Here is a 22,067-nt window from a genome sequence, read left to right as displayed (position 1 = left end):
AGGCCCACTACCCGAAGAATAAGAAGATTCGGGAGCCCAAGATATATCAAGGAAAGTCAAGAGTTGTAATAGGAAGTGTTATTTGTAATCTGGCGGGATGAGTTAGAAACCGTTCCGGACTATGTAACTTGTATAGCACGAATCCCTCGGCTCCACCTCCTATATAAAGGGGGAGCCGAGGGACGAAGAGGGAATCGAATCATTGTCTACAAACCCTAGTTTTCATAATCGTCGAGTACTTTTCGGCTGAAACCTTCGAGATCTACTTACCCTCTACTTCCAACTAAACCCTAGCCTACAATCCATAGGCATTGACAAGTTGATACCTTGTCAATTGGCGCCGTCTGTGGGAATTAGAGGCGTAAGGATCTGATCTCGATGGCACGTTCAAGATCTTCGACATCATCAACTGCAAGCAACACAATGGATCGAGGTAAACAGATCGCTGCTGGTCTTGTCGATTTTGTTCCTCACCCACCCTCCCGTTTGGATGCATATGCGTATCTGGCGGAGCCCGTGGAGATGACGTTCGGAAGGTTTCACTTTCGCGTCGAGAAGGAAGGATCGTATCGTGTCGAGATTCCGATTTCGTCGGGATCGTCGGTGGTCGATTCCGATTTTTCAAGCTATGCATCGTCAATCGAGTCAGGAGAAGAAGAAACCTCGGCGACACGTTACGTCAGCACCAGAACAAGAGAGAAACTCGCCAAGATCTTCAACGACATGTCGTTTGAGTCATCTGCGGACTCATATATAAGCGATGGCTCAAGCGATGTCGACAGTTACGACTTCATCGACAAATCTATCACAGTGGGCAAGGTCTTCATCAATCTCAACGATGATGTCACCAAACCCAACGTAGATCTGAGTACAAAGTATCATCAGATTTACGCCATTGAAGATCAAGAGGAGACATACGAGGCTTTCGACACCTGGGAAATCCATACGTCGATCCCTCCAATCTGCGACAAGGCCTGGGCAACAAATACGTCGGGCCGAGCCGCGAGATAGAGTTCAACTTTCACAAGCAGCGTGGGACAGAGCCGCGAGAGCTATGAACGGCACGTAACCAATGGCTACCACAGCCACACTAAGAATTGCAAGCATATCAATATAGGCTCGCACGAGCTGCCAGGGAATTGGAAAACAGACAGACTGAGTTGAATAGGAGAAAGGAGGCAGCTTCGCATCCGGCGGGAGAAGGGCAGATCTAAGTCGACAATCTAGAACTACGGGTGATAGCCACCGGGAGGCGCGGAATGAGCAAGATCAAGACTGCAACACATACCCGAAGCAGAAAGAGAACACTTGGTCCAAAACCTCGACATGTCCTTCATGTCGATAGATACAAGAGGAAACATCATCCCTAAGACACCAGAGGCTGGGTATATGGCGACACATGCTTTTATCCTTGCATCTAAACCACCTCCGTGTGATCCAAGGGAAACACCGTACAATATGGCGGTAGCAGGAGTTGGAGCTATGGGGACAGCGTTTGTATCAACGCCTCCCGAAGGAGCGGCAAGACAAAATAGTTCACGACTGCAGCAAAGACAGCGGCAAAGACTCGAAGGACCAAGTGGAGCAAGAGACACGAAGCACAAGCAAGGGTCGACAGAGCGCGGCAAAGCGTAAGGGATCATCGGCAATCTCCGTAACTTAACGACGAGGATATGTGCGGCTTACCATGCTTCACGAGGAGAGTCCGAAAAACTCGAGTCCCCTCAGGATTCAAGTTACCCGATAATTTCAAGAAGTTCGACGGCCTCCAAGATCCAGAGGATTGGCTAGTCGACTATCTGGAGACGGTGAAGCCGACAGAGGAACCAGGGCAACAGACTATGCAAAGCATCCAGGTACATTTGAGTGGAGCCGCACGATCTTGGATAAAGAAACTCGCTCCAGGATCCATCGACAGCTGGGAAAGTTTCGAGGATGTGTTCGTCAAGAACTTCAGATCCACGTGCAAAAAACCCGCGTCGTTAGAGGAATTGAGAGCATGTCGACAAAAGCCAGATGAGCCAATGAGAAAGTACATCCAAAGGTGGAATATCATCAAAAATTCAGCAGAAAATATATCTGACGAGAGAGCGATAGATGCGTTTGTCGCAGGAGTCAGGCGTGGAGATTTTGTCGAGGATTTGGGAAGGACCAATCCAAAGACAGTATCCGCGTTAATGGAGATAGCAAATAAATGGGCAGATGGAGAAGACGCTGTCCATAACAAACGGCACAGGTCGCCAGAGGAGGACCGTGGTCGAAACTATCAACCGAGGCGAAGATTTCCTCGGCAGTACCAGAACTATGACGCTCCAGGACAAATTTCGGCAGGTTTTTGGACAAATACAGGAGGAAGCAACAGAGATGATTACCAGAGAAGCAATGAACAGCGAGGTGATAATAGGGATGATTCACGCAACAGGCAAAGTAGCGGGCCTAGGTTTCCAAGACCTTTCGTGTCCCCTGAAGAGATGATGAATGGACCGTGCCAGATGCACTTTTTCCTCGACAGCAACGGTAAAAGACAGTCAGGGCACTTGCAGAAAGACTGTCGAAATTTTCAGGCAATGTTGCGGTATGCAGAAAACGCTAACGCGCGGGCAGCACAGAGAAATCCTCGAGAACCCAGAAGCGAGATTCACTTGCCGCCTCCTCCCGCGATTACAGACGACAATCGGCATCGGCTCGTAATAGCGGCAGCACCTGCACCACCACCTTATGTTGATCCTAACTCCAATGGAGCAGTGTCGATGATTCAGAAGGGAAGGCCGTCCAATAGAGCTCAGAAAGTAATCTCACGACAGGTGTTTATGGCAGAGAAAATGCCTCCACCAACAGTTGAGTACCTTAATTGGTCAGGACAAGATATCGGCTTCACAATAGCAGATCATCCGCAGCAAGTTCCTCGACCAGGGCAATAAGCACTTATTCGCCGCCAGCTTATCGCGGGATTTGATGTCTCTCGAGTGTTCATAGACGGCGGCAGCAGCTTGAACCTTATGTATGCAGATACATTGAGGAAGATGAACATATCCTTAGCAAACTTGAAACCAACAGACACAAGGTTCCACGGCATCACACCGGAGAAACCAAGTTATCCATTGGGAAAGATCAATCTCGACGTTCGATTTGGGACCCGAGAAAATTATAGAATCGAGAGGCTCGAATTTGAAGTCGTGGATTTTCCGTCGCAGTACCACGCTCTGTTGGGACGACCAGCATATGCTAGATTTATGGCGGTGCCACACTATACATACCTGTTGTGGAGGATGCCTGGACCAAAGGGACCAATCACAGTAAAAGGAAGCTTTGCCTTAACCGATAAGTGCGACAAGGATTTCCACCGGTTGTCAGAAACTTTCGGGATGCAAGCTGAGTACTTGGCGTCAAAAAGCATGACTGATTACGACGCATCGCCAGACGTTGGAAGGCCAAACAAAGAATCAACTTTGCGATCGAGAAAAATTCAAAAGAGGTGCAGATTCACCCGCACGACCCGAAAAAGACGACATCTATCGCAAACGACATGGATATCGCATAGGAAAGCGCGCTCGTCGAGTTCCTCCGTGAGCACCGGAAAATCTTCGCATGGTGTCCAGCTGACATGCCAGGAGTACCAGGGAACTTGCCGAGCACCACCTAAACTTGGATCCACTAGCGAGACCAATCAAACAACCTTTGCGGCGTTTTTCGGAACCAAACCGCAAAGCCATGCTGTCAGAAATCAATCGACTACAAGAAGCTGGTTTTATCAAAGAGATATTCACAGAAGCCACATGGGTAGAAAATCCAGTGCTGGTGCCGAATAAAAACACTAAGGTCCTTCGCATGTGCGTCGACTTTACGTGTCTCAATAAACATTGTCCAAAGGATCACTTTCCCCTCCCGAGGATCGATCAAATTATCGACTCTACGGCTGGATGTGAACGTCTTTCCTTCCTGGATGCATATTCTGGTTATAACCAGATCAGATTGAAAGAAGAAGATGAAGTAAAGACCGCGTTTATTACACCTTACGGCGTGTTTTGCTACAGAACAATGCCCTTTGGTTTAAAAAATGCGGGAGCAACATATCAGAGGATGATGCAGAAGTGTTTGGCGACACAGATCGGGAAGAACATGCAAGTATACATTGATGATGTCGTCATAACATCAAAAAAGGGGCAACGCTGATCGAGGATCTCAAGGAAACCTTCGACAACCTTGATAAGTTCTGCCTCAAACTGAACCCGACGAAGTGTTCTTTCGGCGTCCCAGCAGGAGAACTTCTGGGGTTTCTAGTTTCAGCAAGAGGGATCGAAGCAAATCCCGATAAAATACATGCTATCGTAACAATGAGGAAGCCAACAAAGTTGAAAGAAATACAACAGCTAATCGGGCGAGTCGCGAGCTTTGAGCAGATTCGTCGCTAGGCTGGGTGAAAAAGCGTTACCATTTTACGCTTTGATAAAGCAAGGAGATAAATTCCAGTGGAACGAAGAAGCCGACAGAGCTTTCGAGGATTTGAAGCGCACAATCTCGACACCACCAATTTTGGTGGCGCCAAAAGAAAGGGAACCTCTCCTGCTGTATATCGCAGCCACGCCCCAAGTGGTGAGCACGGTGCTAGTTGTTGAAAGGGAAGAAGAAGGAAAACTCCACGGCGTGCAGAGGCCAGTATACTTCGTTAGCGAAGTTTTATCGCCCTCAAAACAAAGGTATCCTCAGTACCAAAAGATAGCATATGGAGTGTTCACGACAGCACGAAAATTGCGCCACTATTTTTTGGCACATCCGATCATAGTGGTCAATGAAGCTCCCTTGTCAAATATACTGAACAACCCAGAAGCTACGGGTCGTGTCTCCCTTTGGGGAATAGAACTTTCCCCTCGGGACATCACGTATGAAAAAAGAAAAGCAATAAAGTCGCAAATACTGCCGGACTTCATCGCAGAGTGGATGGAGTTGCAAAATACAGGACCTCCAGATTTGTCGAGAACCTGGACCATGAACTTTGACGGGTCCAAAAGACTAGAAGGAGCTGGCGCAGGAGTAGTACTCATATCACCTGAAGGCGACAAGTTGAAGTACATCCTTCGGATGACGTTCCCTAACGCATCTAACAATGAAGCAGAATATGAGGCTCTCATACACGGGATGAAGATGGCGAAAGCCTGCGGCGCAACTCGATTAAAAATTTTTGGCGACTCACAGTTGGTGGCTCAGCAAGTTATGAACCAATGTGACGCAGTCAATGATAGCATGATGGCATACAAGGAGGTGTACAACGAGCTCGAGAAGTTGTTCGATGGATGCGAAGTAAATCATATTAGCAGATTGAGCAACGACGAAGCCGACGTTCTTGCAAACATCGGGTCGCAATGCCTTGCAGTCCCGCCAGGTGTATTCTGGGAAGAGATAACAGAGAGGTCCACCAAATCAACAAAATCAAAAAAGAAGGAGAAGAAACCCTCGGGGGCTACCAAGGAAAAGCAAGAAGAAGAAGAAGAAGATCAGGACCTGGTCATGATGATACAGACACCGTGGATGCAGCCGTACATATCATACATCCTCAGGAAAGAAATACCCGACGATCCAGTTGAGGCAAGGCGAGTAATTCGACGCTCCAAAGCTTTCACGGTGGTCAAAGGAGAATTGTATAAGCGAAGTATTTCAGGCGTCTTGCAAAGGTGTGTCACACCCGAAGAAGGAAGAATAATTCTGAAGGATGTACACGAAGGAATATGTGGCCACCACGCAAGTAGTCGAGCTATTGCAGCCAAGGTCTTTCGGGCAGGATTCTACTGGTTGACAGCAATCGAGGACGCCAAGGACATAGTAAGAACTTGCGACGCGTGTCAAAGTTACACAAATCCTGGCCAGGAGGAAAGGAGTACATGCTAGTAGCTGTCGACAAATTTACAAAGTGGATAGAAGCGAAGCCGATAAATTCACCAGACGGAGCATCCGCAGTAAAATTTATAAAAGGCCTCGTCTTCAGATTTGGAGTGCCCCACAGCATCGTCACAGACAACGGCAGTAACTTCACATCCCACGAATTCAAAGATTATTGCGAAGAGAAGCGCTTGTTAGGACCACTGGAAAAAGCTCGACATACCTGGCCAGAAGAACTACCAAGCGTGTTGTGGAGCATCCGAACAACACCAAACACAGCAACACAGGAAACTCCGTTTTTCCTGGTTCATGGAGCAGAAGCAGTATTACCAATCGAGATAGAGCACAACTCTCCACGTGTCGTGGAATATGACGAAGAAGTGTCGAGAAAAGCGCTAGAAGATGACGTCGACGCACTTGATGAAGCTCGAGATGAAGTACTATCTCGGGTAACCAAATATCAACAGGACCTGAAGAATTACCACAGTCGACGTTTGCGGCCAAGATCTTTTCAGGTGGGAGACGTAGTAATTCGGCTCACGCAAAAAAGTCATGAAAAACTCGAGTCACCATGGCTTGGCCCTTACATTGTCACGGAAGTAATCAGAGGAGGAGCATACAGGATAAAGGACAAGAAGACAGGGGTGGAGGAGCCAAACCCCTGGAACGTGGCGCACCTTAGGCGGTTCTACGCCTAGAGTCGAAATATAGTCCTTATAAAACTTCAATGTACTGAAACGCCCGCGAGTTTTCAGACGCACTCTTTTCCTTTTTCGGGGCACCGAGTGGGGCCGGAGAAGGTTTTTAATGAGGCGGGCTCGCGGTGCTGCAATATAATAAAGATAGTATCAATATAACCTTTCTTCCTTATCGACATGATCAAAGTCTCTGCTCCGACGAATTTCAATATAGTTCATCGACAAAAGAAAAGCCTTGCCTTGGTATTAAAGTACCTCGTGAGTCAATAAAAATACAAAATAGTACTCAATAAAAAAGCTCGGGGGCTCATATTCGCCATAAATATATAAATGCCTTGGTTCAAAACCTCGCAAATATACAAATATAGTAAAGAGTCACCGAGACACTCGGGGGCTAGACAAACATAGAAATATAGTGGTTGCTTCACAATATAATCATAGTCATGGGTTACAAAAAAGAAATATCTACAAGAGGAAAATAACTAGTCTTGATTCAATATGTCATCAAGAGTAACTCTGTTTTCTTCAGGAGCAGCGCCAAGAAAATCGGCATAATGGCCATCGGCAAAAAAGTCGGCGTCCATCCGAAGAAGGTCCTCAATCATTTCTTCGGCTACAGGCGTAACCTTCGTGTTAATCCTATCAACACCAACTCTTCGACGTTTTACCTTTTGATGAACTTTCGCGACAACTTGGGTAAGGTCAAGATTTGAGTGGCAGATCTGGAGCATGATAAGAGCAAATCTGGCGCCAGCTACCAGTTGAGCTTTGACAAAATCATGGATACTGCCAGCATCCTTGAATCTTTCCATCAATTCAGGGAGAGTTTTTGGTTGGACGTTCCGAGGAAACATGGAGTTGTAAACCATGGACAAGGTCTTGGTACAGAAGTCAAGGAAATCGCGAGTTTGAGAGGTGCGATCTTGGAATCTGACAATTTGTCGGGTCCTCTCTGGGGTAGCCCAAAACAAAGAACCATGGTCCAGGGAAAGGTTAACAAGGAGGTTCGTCCTAGCATTTACCCTCTCTTCCACGGCAGCAGCATCAGTAAAGGAACCTATCAAAACAACGAAGGGGAAACCTTTAAGAGACATAGCATGAAGATAAAAGATATCGGAGGATGAAACAAGCATACCCGACATATCAGCACTGGCTTCATTCATTAACTCGAGCATGAAATTTTCTCGAGTAGTCGCCTTTTCAGCCTCGGAAGCAGCAATTTCCTTAGCAGCCACGGCCTCGCGAGCTTGCTGAAGTGCAATTTTTTCGGCTTCAGATGATTTATGAGACTTTTCCATCATCACAAGTGTTTGCTTCTTCGCATACTGAAGTTGCTGTCGAAGTTCGTCCAGTTCTTGCGACAAGGTATCTTCGACAGGTGCAAAGACAAAGAAAAGCTCCCCTCGAGCGAGAAGAAGAGGGCGAAATATTGGAAGGAGCGGCAGACGGAGTATAGTTATCAAATATCAACTGAAATTTAGACAAGACAACATCAAACAACAAACAAAGATAGAGTTTTCATTGATCTCTCGGAATAATTACAAAGGCATTACAGTGGAGCTAAGGAAGTACGTGTCGCCAAATGACTACTTTGGCGACAAGAGCAAAAGAAACATAGAAAGAAAAATAAAGAGGCATGCAACTAGACCTCCGGCCTTGATGAGCTAGGAGTCGACGCTGGTTTGATCCCGAGATAGGCCAAGATCTTCTTCGTGTTGGGCTTGGCTGCCTTAATCAACGACCTCCATCTTGATTGCTCTATCTGCTCGGTGTCGCCAACTTTCGTCCAATCAACGGCTGTTGTTGACTGTCAGCAACCAAAGCGACAGTGCTTTCGACAGCAATTTTCATATTTTCTTGGCGCATCTTCAGTCCAAGGTCTTCTGATGAATTGAACATCTTGGCGAGATTAAGGAAAGTCGAGGGCTCCTCTTTCTTCGGGAAGAAGTAGGGGAACAACGCCGACAATCCTGCATTAGCATTGGCCACGCCTTCACGAATTTCGGACCCATGCAGCTCCAGGTAGGAAAGTGCATCAATGAGAGGGTCGTCGACAGGATTCGACAGATCAAATTCCTGGTTTGTTTGGTCTGCCAAGGAAATAAAATACGTTTGAGGATTCCTTGTTCACGAGAAGCTTGTGCAGCTTTGTGCTCGTCTAAGGCAGTTACAGCATCCTCAAGTTTTTTCTGCAATCCCTCGACACTAGCAGCCTTTGCTCTAGCGTCATCAGCCTCGGCTTTGGCTTCACTAGCAACAAGCTCGGCTTTCTTACGAGCCGCCTCACTTTGCTCAAGTTTTTGAGCAAGCGCGTCGGCACGTTTGGTGGCCTCTGCAAGTTTGTCTGTCGAGATATAAAAAAGAGAGAGAGGAAAGATCAAAAATCGCGACAAGCAACAAGAGCAAAAAGTCAAGGAAAAACGGCAAGTATAAAAGTTGTTACCTTCGGCTCTGCTAGCATACTCACGGTACCCAATAAATTGGGACCCAATGCGGAGAAGCTCTTTGATCATGGGCTATTAAAGAAGAACGCAGGAAAAGAAGCACCGACATGAAAAAGAGAGTGAAGACGTAAAAAAAAGCAACATAGGGGAAACACAGATATCAACAAACTTACATCATCCAAGAGCAGAGTCGACGAACTGCCCAATTGAGGGGCAGGCTCAACAATCTTTTCAACCCTTGTCCTTTTTGGTGAAGGAGCAACGGGGCTTCCTGGCGGAGTTGTGGTGACGACGTTTTGTTGAGGAGGCGAGGATTCTTCTCCTTCAACTAGCGTGTCTGAGGCAAGTACTGATGTGACGTGCTTGTTCGAGGAGCCACGTCAACACTTGGTACTTCTTCCTCGTCATCACCGTTGGTTAAAAATCGACGACTTAAAATCAAGACAAGATAAACATTTCGAGTACGAGAAATAAGAAGCAAAGTAAAAACGACTTACGAGCAGACGAAGGATCCAAGATAAGGATCATAAGCTGCCTTCTGACGTGAAGGATCAATTTCTTCGGCTTTGGAAGTGCCGGAATCTTCGACATCGTTCCTTTTCCTTTTGCCTCTTGGAGAGACAGCGGGGGGAGGAGATTGTGCCGATAAAGTATCTTCAGAATGACCCGTAGATTTTCGAGAATCCACGGGTTCGTTCACAAAAGATGGAGCTTCCTGATTATTATCCGTGACAATGGTCCTTTCTTCGACTTCTCCATCCTCAGGAAGAGGAGGAAGGGAAGCCATAGTAGGATGGTTCTGCAAGAAAATAGCGACAAAAGAAAATTAGCGAGATACCAATACAATGAGATGCAAGGAAAAGTTTAGAACAAGACAAAAACTCGAGAAGACAAAATACCTCGGGAAGAGGATTGGAAGCACTGTATGGTTCTACTCGACAAGAGGAAGGAATAGGATCCTTCTTGGCTAGTCGAGAAACTCTTCGAACCAATTTCTCCAAGTCCTTTACAGAAAGATCGTTGGAGATTCTGTTGGCGTCGTTTTCACCAGAATACGTCCAAAGGGGATTTTGCGAGCTGAAGAGGCTGCACCCTAATCCTAAGGAAGTAGGCGGTGATTTGAACACCAGACAGCTCTTTGCCTCGAGTGTTTTGCGGTGATGAATACGAGACATGAGTGCCTCTGTCGCCTTTTTCTCTTCTTCGGAAGCTTCGGCATCCCAGAGCGGCGGCGCTGGATTACGGCACTTCCGTCGAAAGGAATTATGTTGTGTTCAACGGAGTTGGCGCTTTCTTCGTGAATGTAGAGCCACTTTTTCGCCATCCTTGGACAGAATCAGGAAATTTGACGTCGAAATAATCGACATCAGTTTAACACAGATAACAACGCCACCTATGTTATAAGTGACGTTGTGGGAGCCATTGCGGCGGAGGCAGAAAATGCGTTTCCACAGAGCCCAATTGGGAGGGATTCCGAGGAAGCATTCGCAAAGTGTGATGAAAATAGAAATGTGAAGGATGGAATTGGGGGTCAACTGGGTGCGGTTGAATCCCATAAACGAAAAAGAAGGCCGCGGAGGAAATCGTGAATTGGGGCCGAAAGGCCGCGGATGAGGTGATCAACAAAACTAACCCGGTACTCCATTGGAGGCTTGGGGTAGCTTTCTTCGCTGGGAAAGCGGATGGCGTCCTCCTTCTTATGAGGCCAAGCCTCTTCAGCATGTTGGTGTCCTGGTTGGAGATTTTGGATCTCTCCCACTCAAGATCCTCGGCGGCCATCTTGGATCCCGGAGATGCGTGGCGAGTGAGTCGCGTGCGCGGTGGCATCAACGACAATGGGCAGAGCAATGCTCGTGAGTGCGGAAGATCAGAGAGAGTTGGGCGCAAGGGAAGTTTTTGCGAAGAGGAACAGATGAGCGGCGCAAGCGAGGGGATGAACGGAGGTTGAAGAAAGGTTTATATAAGAATCGGGTGAAGCAGTGTGCCGTTGGATGAAGAAATCGTGTGGTGAGAAAAGATTTTCTAGATACAAGGGTAAAGAGGTATTTTTACTGAGATAGGCGTTACCGTACGTGCGCCAGAAAAAGCGGAGGACGTGTGTCCCCCACTTGCACGACGTGTCAACGTGGTGGAAGCAATGGACCCACAGGGCAGAAAAATCACGACTATTCAACAGGGATGAAGTAAATTTGATTAAGGGAAGCATGTCGACAAGGAAAATAAAAGAAGATTGGCGGCAGGGAGAATTATTAAATACTTCGGGAGCCTTTGATCAAATACAAGTTTTTGCCCAAATGCTCGGGGGCTACTTCGACAAAAAGTAAAATTTCGAGTATGGCAATATAGAAATTATGGGAGCCTACAACCAAGCACAAGTCCTTGGCTGTAGCCTCGGGGGCTACTCCCATCGGGAGCGCTGTTCGCGCACCCGAGAGATAAAAAAAGAAGAAAGAGATCATATTGGGAAATAATGACAATATAGCGACAAGGTGGACTAAAATGTTGAGCCTACAACCAAGCACAAGTTCTTGGTTGTAGCCTCGGGGGCTACTACCATCGAGAACGCTGTTCGCGTGCCCGATGAAATTAACAAAGGAAAAATAGAAAAGCAAGAGAGTATATTTCGAGTTATAATTAACTCTACATATACTCCCATCGGGAGAGCAATATAAGTCATATTTGACTCGATAAAATGTGCCATTCCAACAGCCGGAAAAGCACTCGACAATATATTCTCAGAACGCCGAAGTTGCGATCAATTTCTGAATGCCGCAAATTTGCGAAGGTAAGACCCCAGATCCGTTCTGCTGGGCGTGGCATCGCCAAAGACTGCGCTCTGCTACCTTTATCCGTATCAACAGATACGAAGAAAAATCCTAACGGACGCGTTAGGTACCCGATAAATTTGACTGGGACTCGACAGAATGGTAAGACCTTAAGCGGCACCTGTCGAAGTTTACACCAGTATCCCGAGATCATGTCCAGGGACGTGATTTTGAAGTAGGTTTTTGCGGATTGCCACTAGAGCAGTTAACTAGTACCTGATCCGTCAGATGAACTAGCCCCAACTACCATTATCCCTGTACAATATAGAATTTTATGTGAAGAAATATAAAAAAGTTGAAGCTTTCGAATAAAAATAAACAGTGGAGATTTTCCCTGATTCTACGATTCAAGCAAAATCTCGGGGGCTACTGACATAGGCATCCCAAATGGGCCTGCCGAAGATAGTACCCGGGGTTTTACTGAAGGCCCACTACCCGAAGAATAAGAAGATTCGGGAGCCCAAGATATATCAAGGAAAGTCAAGAGTTGTAATAGGAAGTGTTATTTGTAATCTGGCGGGATGAGTTAGAAACCGTTCCGGACTATGTAACTTGTATAGCACGAATCCCTCGGCTCCACCTCCTATATAAAGGGGGAGCCGAGGGACGAAGAGGGAATCGAATCATTGTCTACAAACCCTAGTTTTCATAATCGTCGAGTACTTTTCGGCTGAAACCTTCGAGATCTACTTACCCTCTACTTCCAACTAAACCCTAGCCTACAATCCATAGGCATTGACAAGTTGATACCTTGTCAGGGGGTGGGTGGTAGTGAAATAGTTTTACAGTCAGCTTTATGAACCTTACGATTAGTGGCGTGGGGGTTGCTGGCCTGGCATGAATAAAGGTGGTGGTCCTAGGGCCTTTCTTGTGCGAAGATGGAGACCTTCCTGAAGTCAGACCATCTTGATCTGGTCGGAGTGGTGTGTTCCAAAAAGCTCCGCCGGTGGATGTAACATCGCTTTTTTTTGCCTGAAGTTCGCTCGATCGGTGGTATTCGGTCGGATGCACCCATGCTTTTATTCCGGTCAATTGGTTCTGGAGGGAGCATCGTGAAGCCCTGTTCTTTCTTGCCATATGGAAACATGCTCCATGGCGAAGTTAGAGGCGGAGAATACCATGAGGGCCGGATTGGAGGACTTGCTATGGAGGTTCAAGTTTTTTAGCGCTACTGAGAGGCTTGCTTGGTATTCTGGTTTTTGCAACAACAGTATGCAAAAGGGGGCGGCAATACAGGTGAAGTTCAGAGTCTTAATTTTCAGGATGAAAATCCAAGATCTGGCCTTAACTGGTTGTGCCTAGCAATGGCCTTGTTGGAGGCATTGTTTTGAAAACGGGGACTATCTTCAGGGTGAAAACCTAAGATCTTCTGATCGGGCGACGATGGTGTTTGTGCACTATTACCTTTTTGCATGCGTCGCTTTTGGAGAGCATGTAGTTCAGGTGTTGTCTTGGTGGTGGATGTATCGTTGTTGCTAGGGCTGGAATACTGTAGCGGGACTTTTCTTTTATACTCCCTCCGTTCCTTTCTATAGTGCCGATAGACTTTTAGCATTTGTTTCAGAATATAAAGTTGTAGCTTGGTTTTTTTTCAATTACCTTTTCCCCATTCAGCTCCCACACAACATGCGTGAGAAAAAATTCATACAAAATTGGACACAATTAATTGAGATTCCTAATGCATGGTCCAAACGATTCCTTAAAATTAGGCAGCAATGTTTTACTTTCCTTAACTGCACATATATGGAGAATCAACAAGAGAGATTTGTGGGATTTGTTATGGTAAGTTAGGAAGATATGGATTTCCCAAATTTTACGTTGATCTCATATCATTCAGCTATGGGGTATTGTGTAAAATATATTCTTGCGCTAATTTCTGTGCCGAAGAACTATAAGTACTATAGAATGGAACCGAGGGGGTATAATTTTTCTTTCTTTTTTTGGTTGTGTGCATCCGTAATGCTATCAAAGTATTGCGTTATTGCAGAGGCTAAGTGTAATTGGTATCTTCTTGATATTAATATATACTCTTATCAATTGAACCTTAGGATTACCAAGAAGAAGCAAATTTAGATTATGGGACAGGATCGAATTTGTTGCTGAAGCGTGTGCGTGTACCGTGTACTGTCGAAATTCGTACTCTGCCTGGAACCTCAACGCTGTGTCTGGCTCGGACCAACCGTGTCTTCCCTCTTAAGCCGCCGCTCTGCTCTGAAACCCGGCGGCTAGCGCATCTTCCCACTATGGCGGCGGCGCGGGCGGCGTCAGAGCCATCAGCCGATGAGGGGACGCTGAGCATATACAAGGCGGCGCGGCGCATCAAGCGGCGCGAGAGCACCCTGTACAACGCGCTGCGGAGCGTGGCGGACGACGCGGCGTTCGTGGCCGAGATCGCGGCGCTGTGGCCGGCGCTGCCGCTGGTCGCCAACCTCCGCTGCGGCCTCTGGTACACGCAGCCGCGTGCCCTCTCCGCCACCTGCTACTTCAAGTCCACCGACGGCCACGCCGGCAACTGGGGCTTCTCCACCGCCCGACTCAATCTCCACCTCGCCCTCCTCGCCGGTATGTATGCATCTTTGCTCCATCTGTTCACCATCCGGGAATTGTCATGTCAAGTTTGCATTCCGCTGTTCTTTGTACCGTATTGGACATATATATGGATTTAGTGCCAACTTCAAAACTTAAAACTGATGCAGGTGAAGGTGTTCCTTTGTAACATGATTGAAATTGTAGTTTGTGGTTATTCTGAAGTGAGCTACACTGAAAGTTTTATTGAAGTATCCAGAATTAGGATTTGGGGCCTAGCATTGCAATACCCCCATTTTTTTTTTCTTTCAAAACCACCTGTTTTCCACGGGATGTAACATGAATTAGGTCAATCATAATTCAAATCTTCTTTTATACATAGCCATATCAACTTAATGTAACCCGCAAAAATGTATTGTATCTAACTAGATTTCACAACGCAGCACAGCAACTGCAATTTTGAACTTTACTTCTCTGGTTCATTCATATTGCAATTTGCTTAAGTTGACCTTAGTTTGCTGTGGTTTTGACCTTCGAACAGGGGAAAGAGGAGGGTGCATAATAGTCGATTCAACACGGAAAGGGAAACGATTTCCTGATAGCATGTCAAAGACCATACCGATTTGGTGTTGTGTCCTGAACCGAGCCATTCAGAGGCATCGGCTGCGGGCTATCAACCAAGGTAGCGGATTGAATTCGGAAATGGTTGGTACATGAATTGCTTAGATTTATTCGAATATGCATGTGTGTCCTCTAATTTCCATTGTTCTCTTTTTCTGTGTGCCTAGGCTTTCACATTGTAGATGTAATTTTTTTGGTAAACGGCATGTTACATATGCCCAGTTGAGTGTTATACTTATATTCAGTTGATATTAGGGAACAAACAATTTCTCTATGAAAAAAAAAACAGTCCAGTACTAGAAATAACATTGCTTCAACAGCAACAAGAACGGAGCCTTTTGTCCCAAGGAAATTGGTGTAGGCTAGAGACGAAACCCAACAAAAACCTGTGGCAACGAAAGTATTGACTGTGGAGAGAGAGAGTAAAATGAGGTTTTGTGGTATGGATTTCTGATTTCCATGCAGCCCAATCAAGTGCCAAAGAAATAACACTGCTGTCATGTTTTTTGTTTGTTTGTTTTATGATAGCTTTTGGCCTGACTGCGCGGTACTAATGTCATGATTTAACAAGTCATTCACTTTATTACTCCGTATTAACAATTATCAACACTACTATTTTCTGGATGAAGTCATAGCTGATTACACCGTCTATAGTAGTTGAATTACTATATCTTCCTCGTCTGTTGTTTGAATCAGTATTTCATGTTGTTTGTTTTCTTTTCTTAAGAATAATATAATTCTATGTTTTGTTGTTCTCATCTGTTGTAATTTTATCTGATAGTCAGTTGCTGTACCAAAAGGGAATGAGGAAAAGTACTCCGGTTCATCAAACTGGGATAGCTCAGTTCATCTTCCTGTGTGGGTTCTTGGTACCGAGAAAAATGCTATAGAGGGGCGTATTGAAGAATGGGCAGACCAATTTGAATCGTGCGGTGCAGACATTCATTCTCTTTCATTAGGTTTGCAGAAACCACTACGGCCACTATGGATATCACAAAGTACACGCATTTGGTTAAATGAAGTTCCAGAGCATGGGTTATGGGAATTCACTCCCATCATATTAGTTTCAGCATCTGCATCAGGTACAGTACCTACACAAAGGATGTCTTCAGAGTACAGCTGGCGCTATATTCCAGGGGCAGGAGATGATGAAGAGAGTTGGGCACGTGGCCTAACTCCTGCGTTATTTTGGAAGCATTCTTATGATCTACTTGATGGTGGACCAGATCTGTGTAATCAGTTAGTTGCTGATATTGTTGAAAAGGATAGAGTTTATCGTGCACAGAGAGGTGAATATTCTCCCCAAATTACAGTGAAGCATCTAAATTCCTCGAGCCATAATGATCCTTATTGTCATGGAGATCATACCACAATCACACAATCTATGAACCCAGACCCTTCAGCTATTGCTCCAACAAATACACAATATTCCAGTGATGGTCATATTGTCTTCTGGATTGGGGCATCAAACCTTGCGGTATCATCTACCAGGCAAGGTATACTGATTAAGTGGATGCGCGCTATCTTTACTCCTATGCTATTAGTTTAGGAATTAAAGTTTAATTGACACCAGTAATGGGCCCTGATGATACTTATTTCTGTATGTATTTCATGTAGTTGCAGATGGCTTGCCTGATGTGGACTGCATACTGAACTGTGATAGCACATCAAGACCGCCTTGTGGTTCATCAGAAAATTCTTACCTCGAGCTACCTATTGTGGTTCGTGATATTCTCTTCAACCCTTGGCGCTTTCTGTATGTAAACATTCTCAGCTTGTATACTTTAATTCTGGCAGGGTTCCAAGGATGACAGGTTTTCTTTGTTGAAAAATCTCCCAAGAGCAATTAACTTTGCAAAGAAAAAATTGACCGCAGATAGAAAAATGCTACTGTGCTGTCAAACTGGTGAGTTAACAAAGTTTGCCAACCAAAAAAACTTCATTTTCCTTGTACCTTTTAAAAATTACCATTGTGCCACTGTCGGTGGTGTGGCAGACGATGACGAACCTATTTGGTAGAGTGGCTCCTTTGCCACAACACTAAATGTCGGCATCCAATGTTCATTGGACCCCACGGACGCTGATGCAGCTAAAAGGCGTTTTGTTTAGACGCCCATGATTTGTAAAGTTCATGCCACACATCATTTTAGAAATAAGTTAGAATGGGGATTATTTTCAGAAATATTTGTTAGAAATTGTTACTGAATAAAATAAAGAAAATTGTATCTGGTTCTATTTGTTCTTTTGGCTTAGTTCTTCCTTTTTACCTTTTCAGGTGAAGATATAAGCATTTGTGTGGCTTTGGCAATAATTACAAGGTTATTCAATGATAGCGGTAAGCATAATCATGAATGTGGACATAATTATTTCTTACAAGAAAAAGGGGTGTTTCAGTCTCTTATAAATCCGCATGGCTGCATGACATACTGAATTCTTTTTATGAACATAAACATGTTGAATAGTGGCCAAAAAAATGTTAAAGACAAAGTTGTCTAAATTTGGATGTATCTAGACGTGATTTAGTGTATAGATACATCCAAATTTAGACAAAGTTGAGACATCCTTTGTTGGACGGAGGGAGTATATATAGCGAGTTTATTTATATGAAACTAATAAGTACTTATTTGTCTCAAGGATGCTTTGACTGTGGCGATTCTTTTGCGAAAAGAGACATTACAAAGTTGGAGATGAGGAAGAGACTAGTATTCATTTGCAAGTATGCCGTCAATGCGCGACCATCAAGAGGGAACTTAAGACAGGTTTATAGTTTCCTTTGCAACGAAAAGGAGCAACTATCTTGCTAGTCGTGGTCATAAGCTATTTGCATGCCCTGCAAAATGCACCTGATGAGGTATTCCATTCACATCATCTGCCACAGGGAACAGATACCAATTATCAGTATCACTGTTGACTGGCTAGTGCATCATGAATTAATGATCCAAAGGTTGTCTCGGACAACACCATGGAGATGACCTCATACTGATCAGCATTTATTTAGGTCAATGTAAAACAATATACACTGGCGTGGCAAATACAGGCTAAAACCGCTTTGGTGTCAGAGTTCAGCAACAGATAATACTGATTGAAGATTTGAGATTTTGTAGTGAACAGAAAGGAGGAACCACACCCATGTTCCACCAGCTATTTCCGGGAACTAACTATTGTAGATTTTCACCTGTTGCCTGTTGGTACCTGGTGGTAATTGGAGCCTCTGTTTTGACAATTTGATATTCTCTTTTGTATCGCATAGTGTTAATTATCATTTTCGTTTGCTACTTGGGCACTTTGCTACTGATGAAGAAACAAAGCGGATGAAAATAATGAGAACCATTGAAATTTTATTAGTTTCAACATTGCAGTTTTTGTTTGTGGTACTGCAGCAGGCCCGAGGTCTCATGATTTTTTTGTAGGGTGCAAGGGCTGGGGATGCCCAAACCCATTTCATTTGTCCTTCTGGGGCTTCGGACAAAATCACAATCCAATGGGATCTCTCGAACACATTTCATTTGTTCAAAACTTTCAAGAGACTCCAAGCCCATCTCAAATTTGGGATGGTACTGAGATGATCACTGTCCATGTCTCTTTCACACATTTTCACTGCCGATCATTTCGTAACAATGTCATAGAATTAGTGATAATATAGGCACTGATTGAATTTGATATCTTCTTGATATATGGCTTAATATTCATCTTCAAGTTATTGTGATGGGAAAACGATCATGAAGCATAAACATGATGTAGAGTTTGGCAAGAGAAATGTGCAAATGAGGTTTCCCATTTGGTACCATGTTACCTCACTAGTTTGAGGATAATCCAAATTGCGCTAAGAGCATCTCGAACCGGTGATGTATATGCAAAGGCCAATAAATAAATGATCCAACACGTGGTGTATATTGAAAAACATGATTAAAATATTACATCACGATGTATTAATTCACAGTTAGTGGTGCAAATATGCATCACCTCGGAGTGTCGTACAAAATCCTGTCACGCGCAACCTCCAACTACCACTTTGTCTTCTTCCCCAACACGCGGCCGCTTGGCCCGCTTCTTTTTTTTGAGAACAGTACAACGCAGACGCTCACAAACACGTACGTACAAACACCCCTATGAACGCACGTACGCACACCCTACCCCTATGAGCACCTCCGAGGACTGAGCCGGCATATCTTGAGGTTGACGAAGTCACCACTGGCGCCTCGCTGTTGACGGGCACGTCACCTACCACTGAAAGCATAGCGCCGGTTAAATCCTGGAATAAATCCAGGTAAATGCAAACACCCATGTCAAGTCTAGGACTTGAATCTAGGTGGGCTGGTTCCACCACAAGGGACTGCCGCTGCCTATTGTTGTTGATTGCCGCCACCTTCAGCCACCGCTCCGCCACATGAAGATCCACCATGAAGAGGACCGGCAAGTCCGCCGCAAGTACATTTGGATGTCCATCCGCCAGGCCGGTGAGGTGGCCATGACGTGGTTCCACGCCGCCCACCCGGAGCTAGACTTCTACGCCAACTTGGCCGCAAAGTAAGCTGCGGCAGCCAACGGAGCTACTCTAGCGTCAGTCATTAGCATCTGCCTATCTGCCGTCCTTGGACCATCGTTCACGAGCTCTCGCCGGGCACAGAGATGTACTCCCAAGGAGGACGACTGGTTTTGGGATTCCGACTACTCGCATCAAGTGTCGAACTGTTGAAGTATCGATGTGTCTATGTATGGAACTATCTGTTTGAAATGGCAATGTTTAATTATGTGTCACCGTCAAAATGCACAGGACAAATAGCAGTTTTTTTTGGTTATGTAAAACCTGTAAACACAAAAAAACAGGTGATGTATGATGTAAGATGTTTTCCTTAGCTCTTGCAGAGCAGGATATTGTAGCCTCACATCAGGATTGGTTTACAGAACCTGAGCAAGCTTTGTTCTGGTTTCACACTAGCTTGGCAAAATGCGATTTCAATTGGGCACATCTCATATAGGCAATCAAAAGCCCCAAAAGTACGCTACTTGCTAGAATAAGATTTGAATGCATGTTCTGCCTTCATCAAGCTGCAACTAAACCTGGGACTGCAATTCCAAACTCTCAATGGCCAAAACTGAATCGCAAATCAGAGAAAACAAACTAAAAGACCAATGACAGCAGGTATATCTGATAATATGACAGGTTCCTCAAAATCTGAGCACAGGATACTACAAATGCCTCACAAAACACAGGTGGTGACACAAGTCTTTTCTAGTTATAATTAAGCATTCAGCAACATTGCCACAAGGATACCATCCTAAACAAAGCAAAGCTTGATAGTGAACAGATGTAAAGACAGAAATATTCTTATTTCTTCTTGGCAGCCTCTCCAGCCTTGGTCTGCAAAATGGAGCACAGAAAACACATTTGGTCACATGCTCAACTAGCAATGAATTTCAAGGTTCAAGGAGTAACATGTGTGAGAAAATGCAGTGCTGAAACTGACCTTCTTGACACCACGGATCTTCTTTGTTCTGTTCTTCCTTTCCTTGATCTGCTTGCGGGACTTCTCCACCTTAGTAGCAAGACCGTTCTGTGGAGAATACCAAGGTATTAGATACTTCAAACATGTAAACAATCCAAGTAAATCATGCATTTGTATGAGAAACTTCAAATACTAAATGATCTCAGTAATCTAGACGATAAAATTCAAACAAGTAAACGATCCCAGTAAAAGCACAGATCTATATATTGCAACAGAGTAGCAGTGTGAGCCATCTGGACAGAATTATGGACATATGTTGAGATAATGAAACTTTCTCATAAACAGGCACATCAATAGAGGTCTATGAATTTCATACAGTAGGCATGTAACGCTAAGATGTGGATTATTTCAACCAAGTAACATTATATGTTTCCTATAAATAGATTTTGGAATAAACATACTTGCAGGCCGTGATGCTGCAATTGGGAACAAAGATAACTCTGGTCACCGAGCTCAGTAGATAACTAATCAACTAGCTCAGTTTCACATTAAGCTCATCAGCAAAACTGTAGTGCTGGCCACATAGAGGCATGTCCCCACACAAACATTCAGCTCAACTACTAATGCACAGCCTCAGTTCTTCAGAAAATTTACCAGCATGAATGGTACAGATACGGCAAACAGCAAAATACTGCCACCACTTAGCAATAAAGTCGCAATGGATTCATGGTCTGGTTAAGTTTGGTACTTAATTCTCCAACCAGCAATGGATTGGGCGGGGTTTAAGTTAAACTGACAAAGACTATCAACCTGCAACCCATGACTAACTCATGACAAAATAAACCAACCAAAAAAGGTATAACAAGCTAACCCACCATAACTAGCCCTTTCAATTTCCATTTTGTAAGCTAACCCGCTAAATCTATGATTGACTAATCATGTCAGTTGTGAAACACAGAATATAGGCAAGCTAACCTAGTTATCTGAACTCGAGCTAAACGCTGACTAACAAAGGGACAAGCTAAGAAACACCGAGAGGCAACAAGTTTACCACATTACGATTACGATCCCTGACTGAGCAGAGAGGAAACGAACACGAGTTTTCAATGCGAAGAATAAAAGAGCGTGAAACGATTCGTACCCTGATGAGGCGGTACTTGGGCTCGAACTTCTTGGCGGACTCGAGGTTGTCGTAGATGAGGCCGAACCCGGAGGACTTGCCGCCTCCGAAGTGGGTGCGGAACTTGAAGACGAAGATGCAGTTGGTGTCCTTGACGTCGTACACCTTGGCCAGCCTCTCCTTCAGCTCAGCCTGCGCAAAAAGGAACTTCAGGATCCACCACGAAACGTGATAGAACCGAGGAAAGAGGGGAAAGGGGGGCGAGATCTCCGACCTTGGAGACGTTGGCGCGGCCGGGGTGGATGACCTCGAGCACGAACTGCTTGCGGGCGAGCAGGCGGTTGGTCATGAACTTGCGGGTGCGGAGGGTGACCGCCGTGTTGGTCTTGACGTCCGCCATGGCTGGTGGTGCGGCCTCGCTTCGCGGGGAGCTGTCTGCGGAGGAAGCGGCGGCGGCTGCGGCGGCGGCGCGAGAATGGAGGAAGCGGAGGCACGAGAGGGAGGGCGGAGGT

At 45.2% G+C, this 22,067-nt stretch overlaps 2 protein-coding genes across 4 annotated transcripts; one reads left to right on the top strand and one right to left on the bottom strand.

Moving 5' to 3' along the window:
- Positions 1 to 14,027: 14,027 nt before the first annotated feature.
- On the top strand, positions 14,028 to 18,332 carry LOC127313137 (tRNA A64-2'-O-ribosylphosphate transferase). 3 transcript variants are annotated; one of them, XM_051343683.2, is made up of 7 exons: positions 14,028 to 14,403; positions 14,909 to 15,049; positions 15,774 to 16,484; positions 16,606 to 16,709; positions 16,786 to 16,894; positions 17,264 to 17,323; positions 17,623 to 18,332. In XM_051343683.2, exons 1-7 carry the CDS (start codon positions 14,085 to 14,087, stop codon positions 17,790 to 17,792), a joined length of 1,614 nt encoding a protein of 537 aa, XP_051199643.1. In that variant the 5' UTR covers positions 14,028 to 14,084; the 3' UTR covers positions 17,793 to 18,332. The 3 variants fall into 3 exon arrangements, with proteins under 3 accessions (XP_051199643.1, XP_051199641.1, XP_051199642.1); XM_051343681.2 differs by having other exon boundaries at positions 14,909 to 15,072; positions 15,770 to 16,484; XM_051343682.2 differs by having other exon boundaries at positions 14,029 to 14,403; positions 14,909 to 15,072; positions 15,770 to 16,484; positions 16,612 to 16,709.
- A 1,790-nt stretch (positions 18,333 to 20,122) lies between these two features.
- Positions 20,123 to 22,067, bottom strand: LOC127313135 (small ribosomal subunit protein eS24z). Its single transcript, XM_051343680.1, has 4 exons — positions 21,830 to 22,067; positions 21,577 to 21,747; positions 20,457 to 20,543; positions 20,123 to 20,350 (listed from the first exon to the last, which is right to left on the bottom strand). Exons 1-4 carry the CDS (start codon positions 21,953 to 21,955, stop codon positions 20,318 to 20,320), a joined length of 417 nt encoding a protein of 138 aa, XP_051199640.1. The 5' UTR covers positions 21,956 to 22,067; the 3' UTR covers positions 20,123 to 20,317.

This window comes from Lolium perenne, chromosome 7 (genome assembly GCF_019359855.2).
Source record: "Lolium perenne isolate Kyuss_39 chromosome 7, Kyuss_2.0, whole genome shotgun sequence".
Lineage (NCBI taxonomy): Eukaryota > Viridiplantae > Streptophyta > Magnoliopsida > Poales > Poaceae > Lolium > Lolium perenne.
Note: the sequence above shows the minus strand (reverse complement) of the source record. Positions and strands in the feature narration are given on the sequence as shown.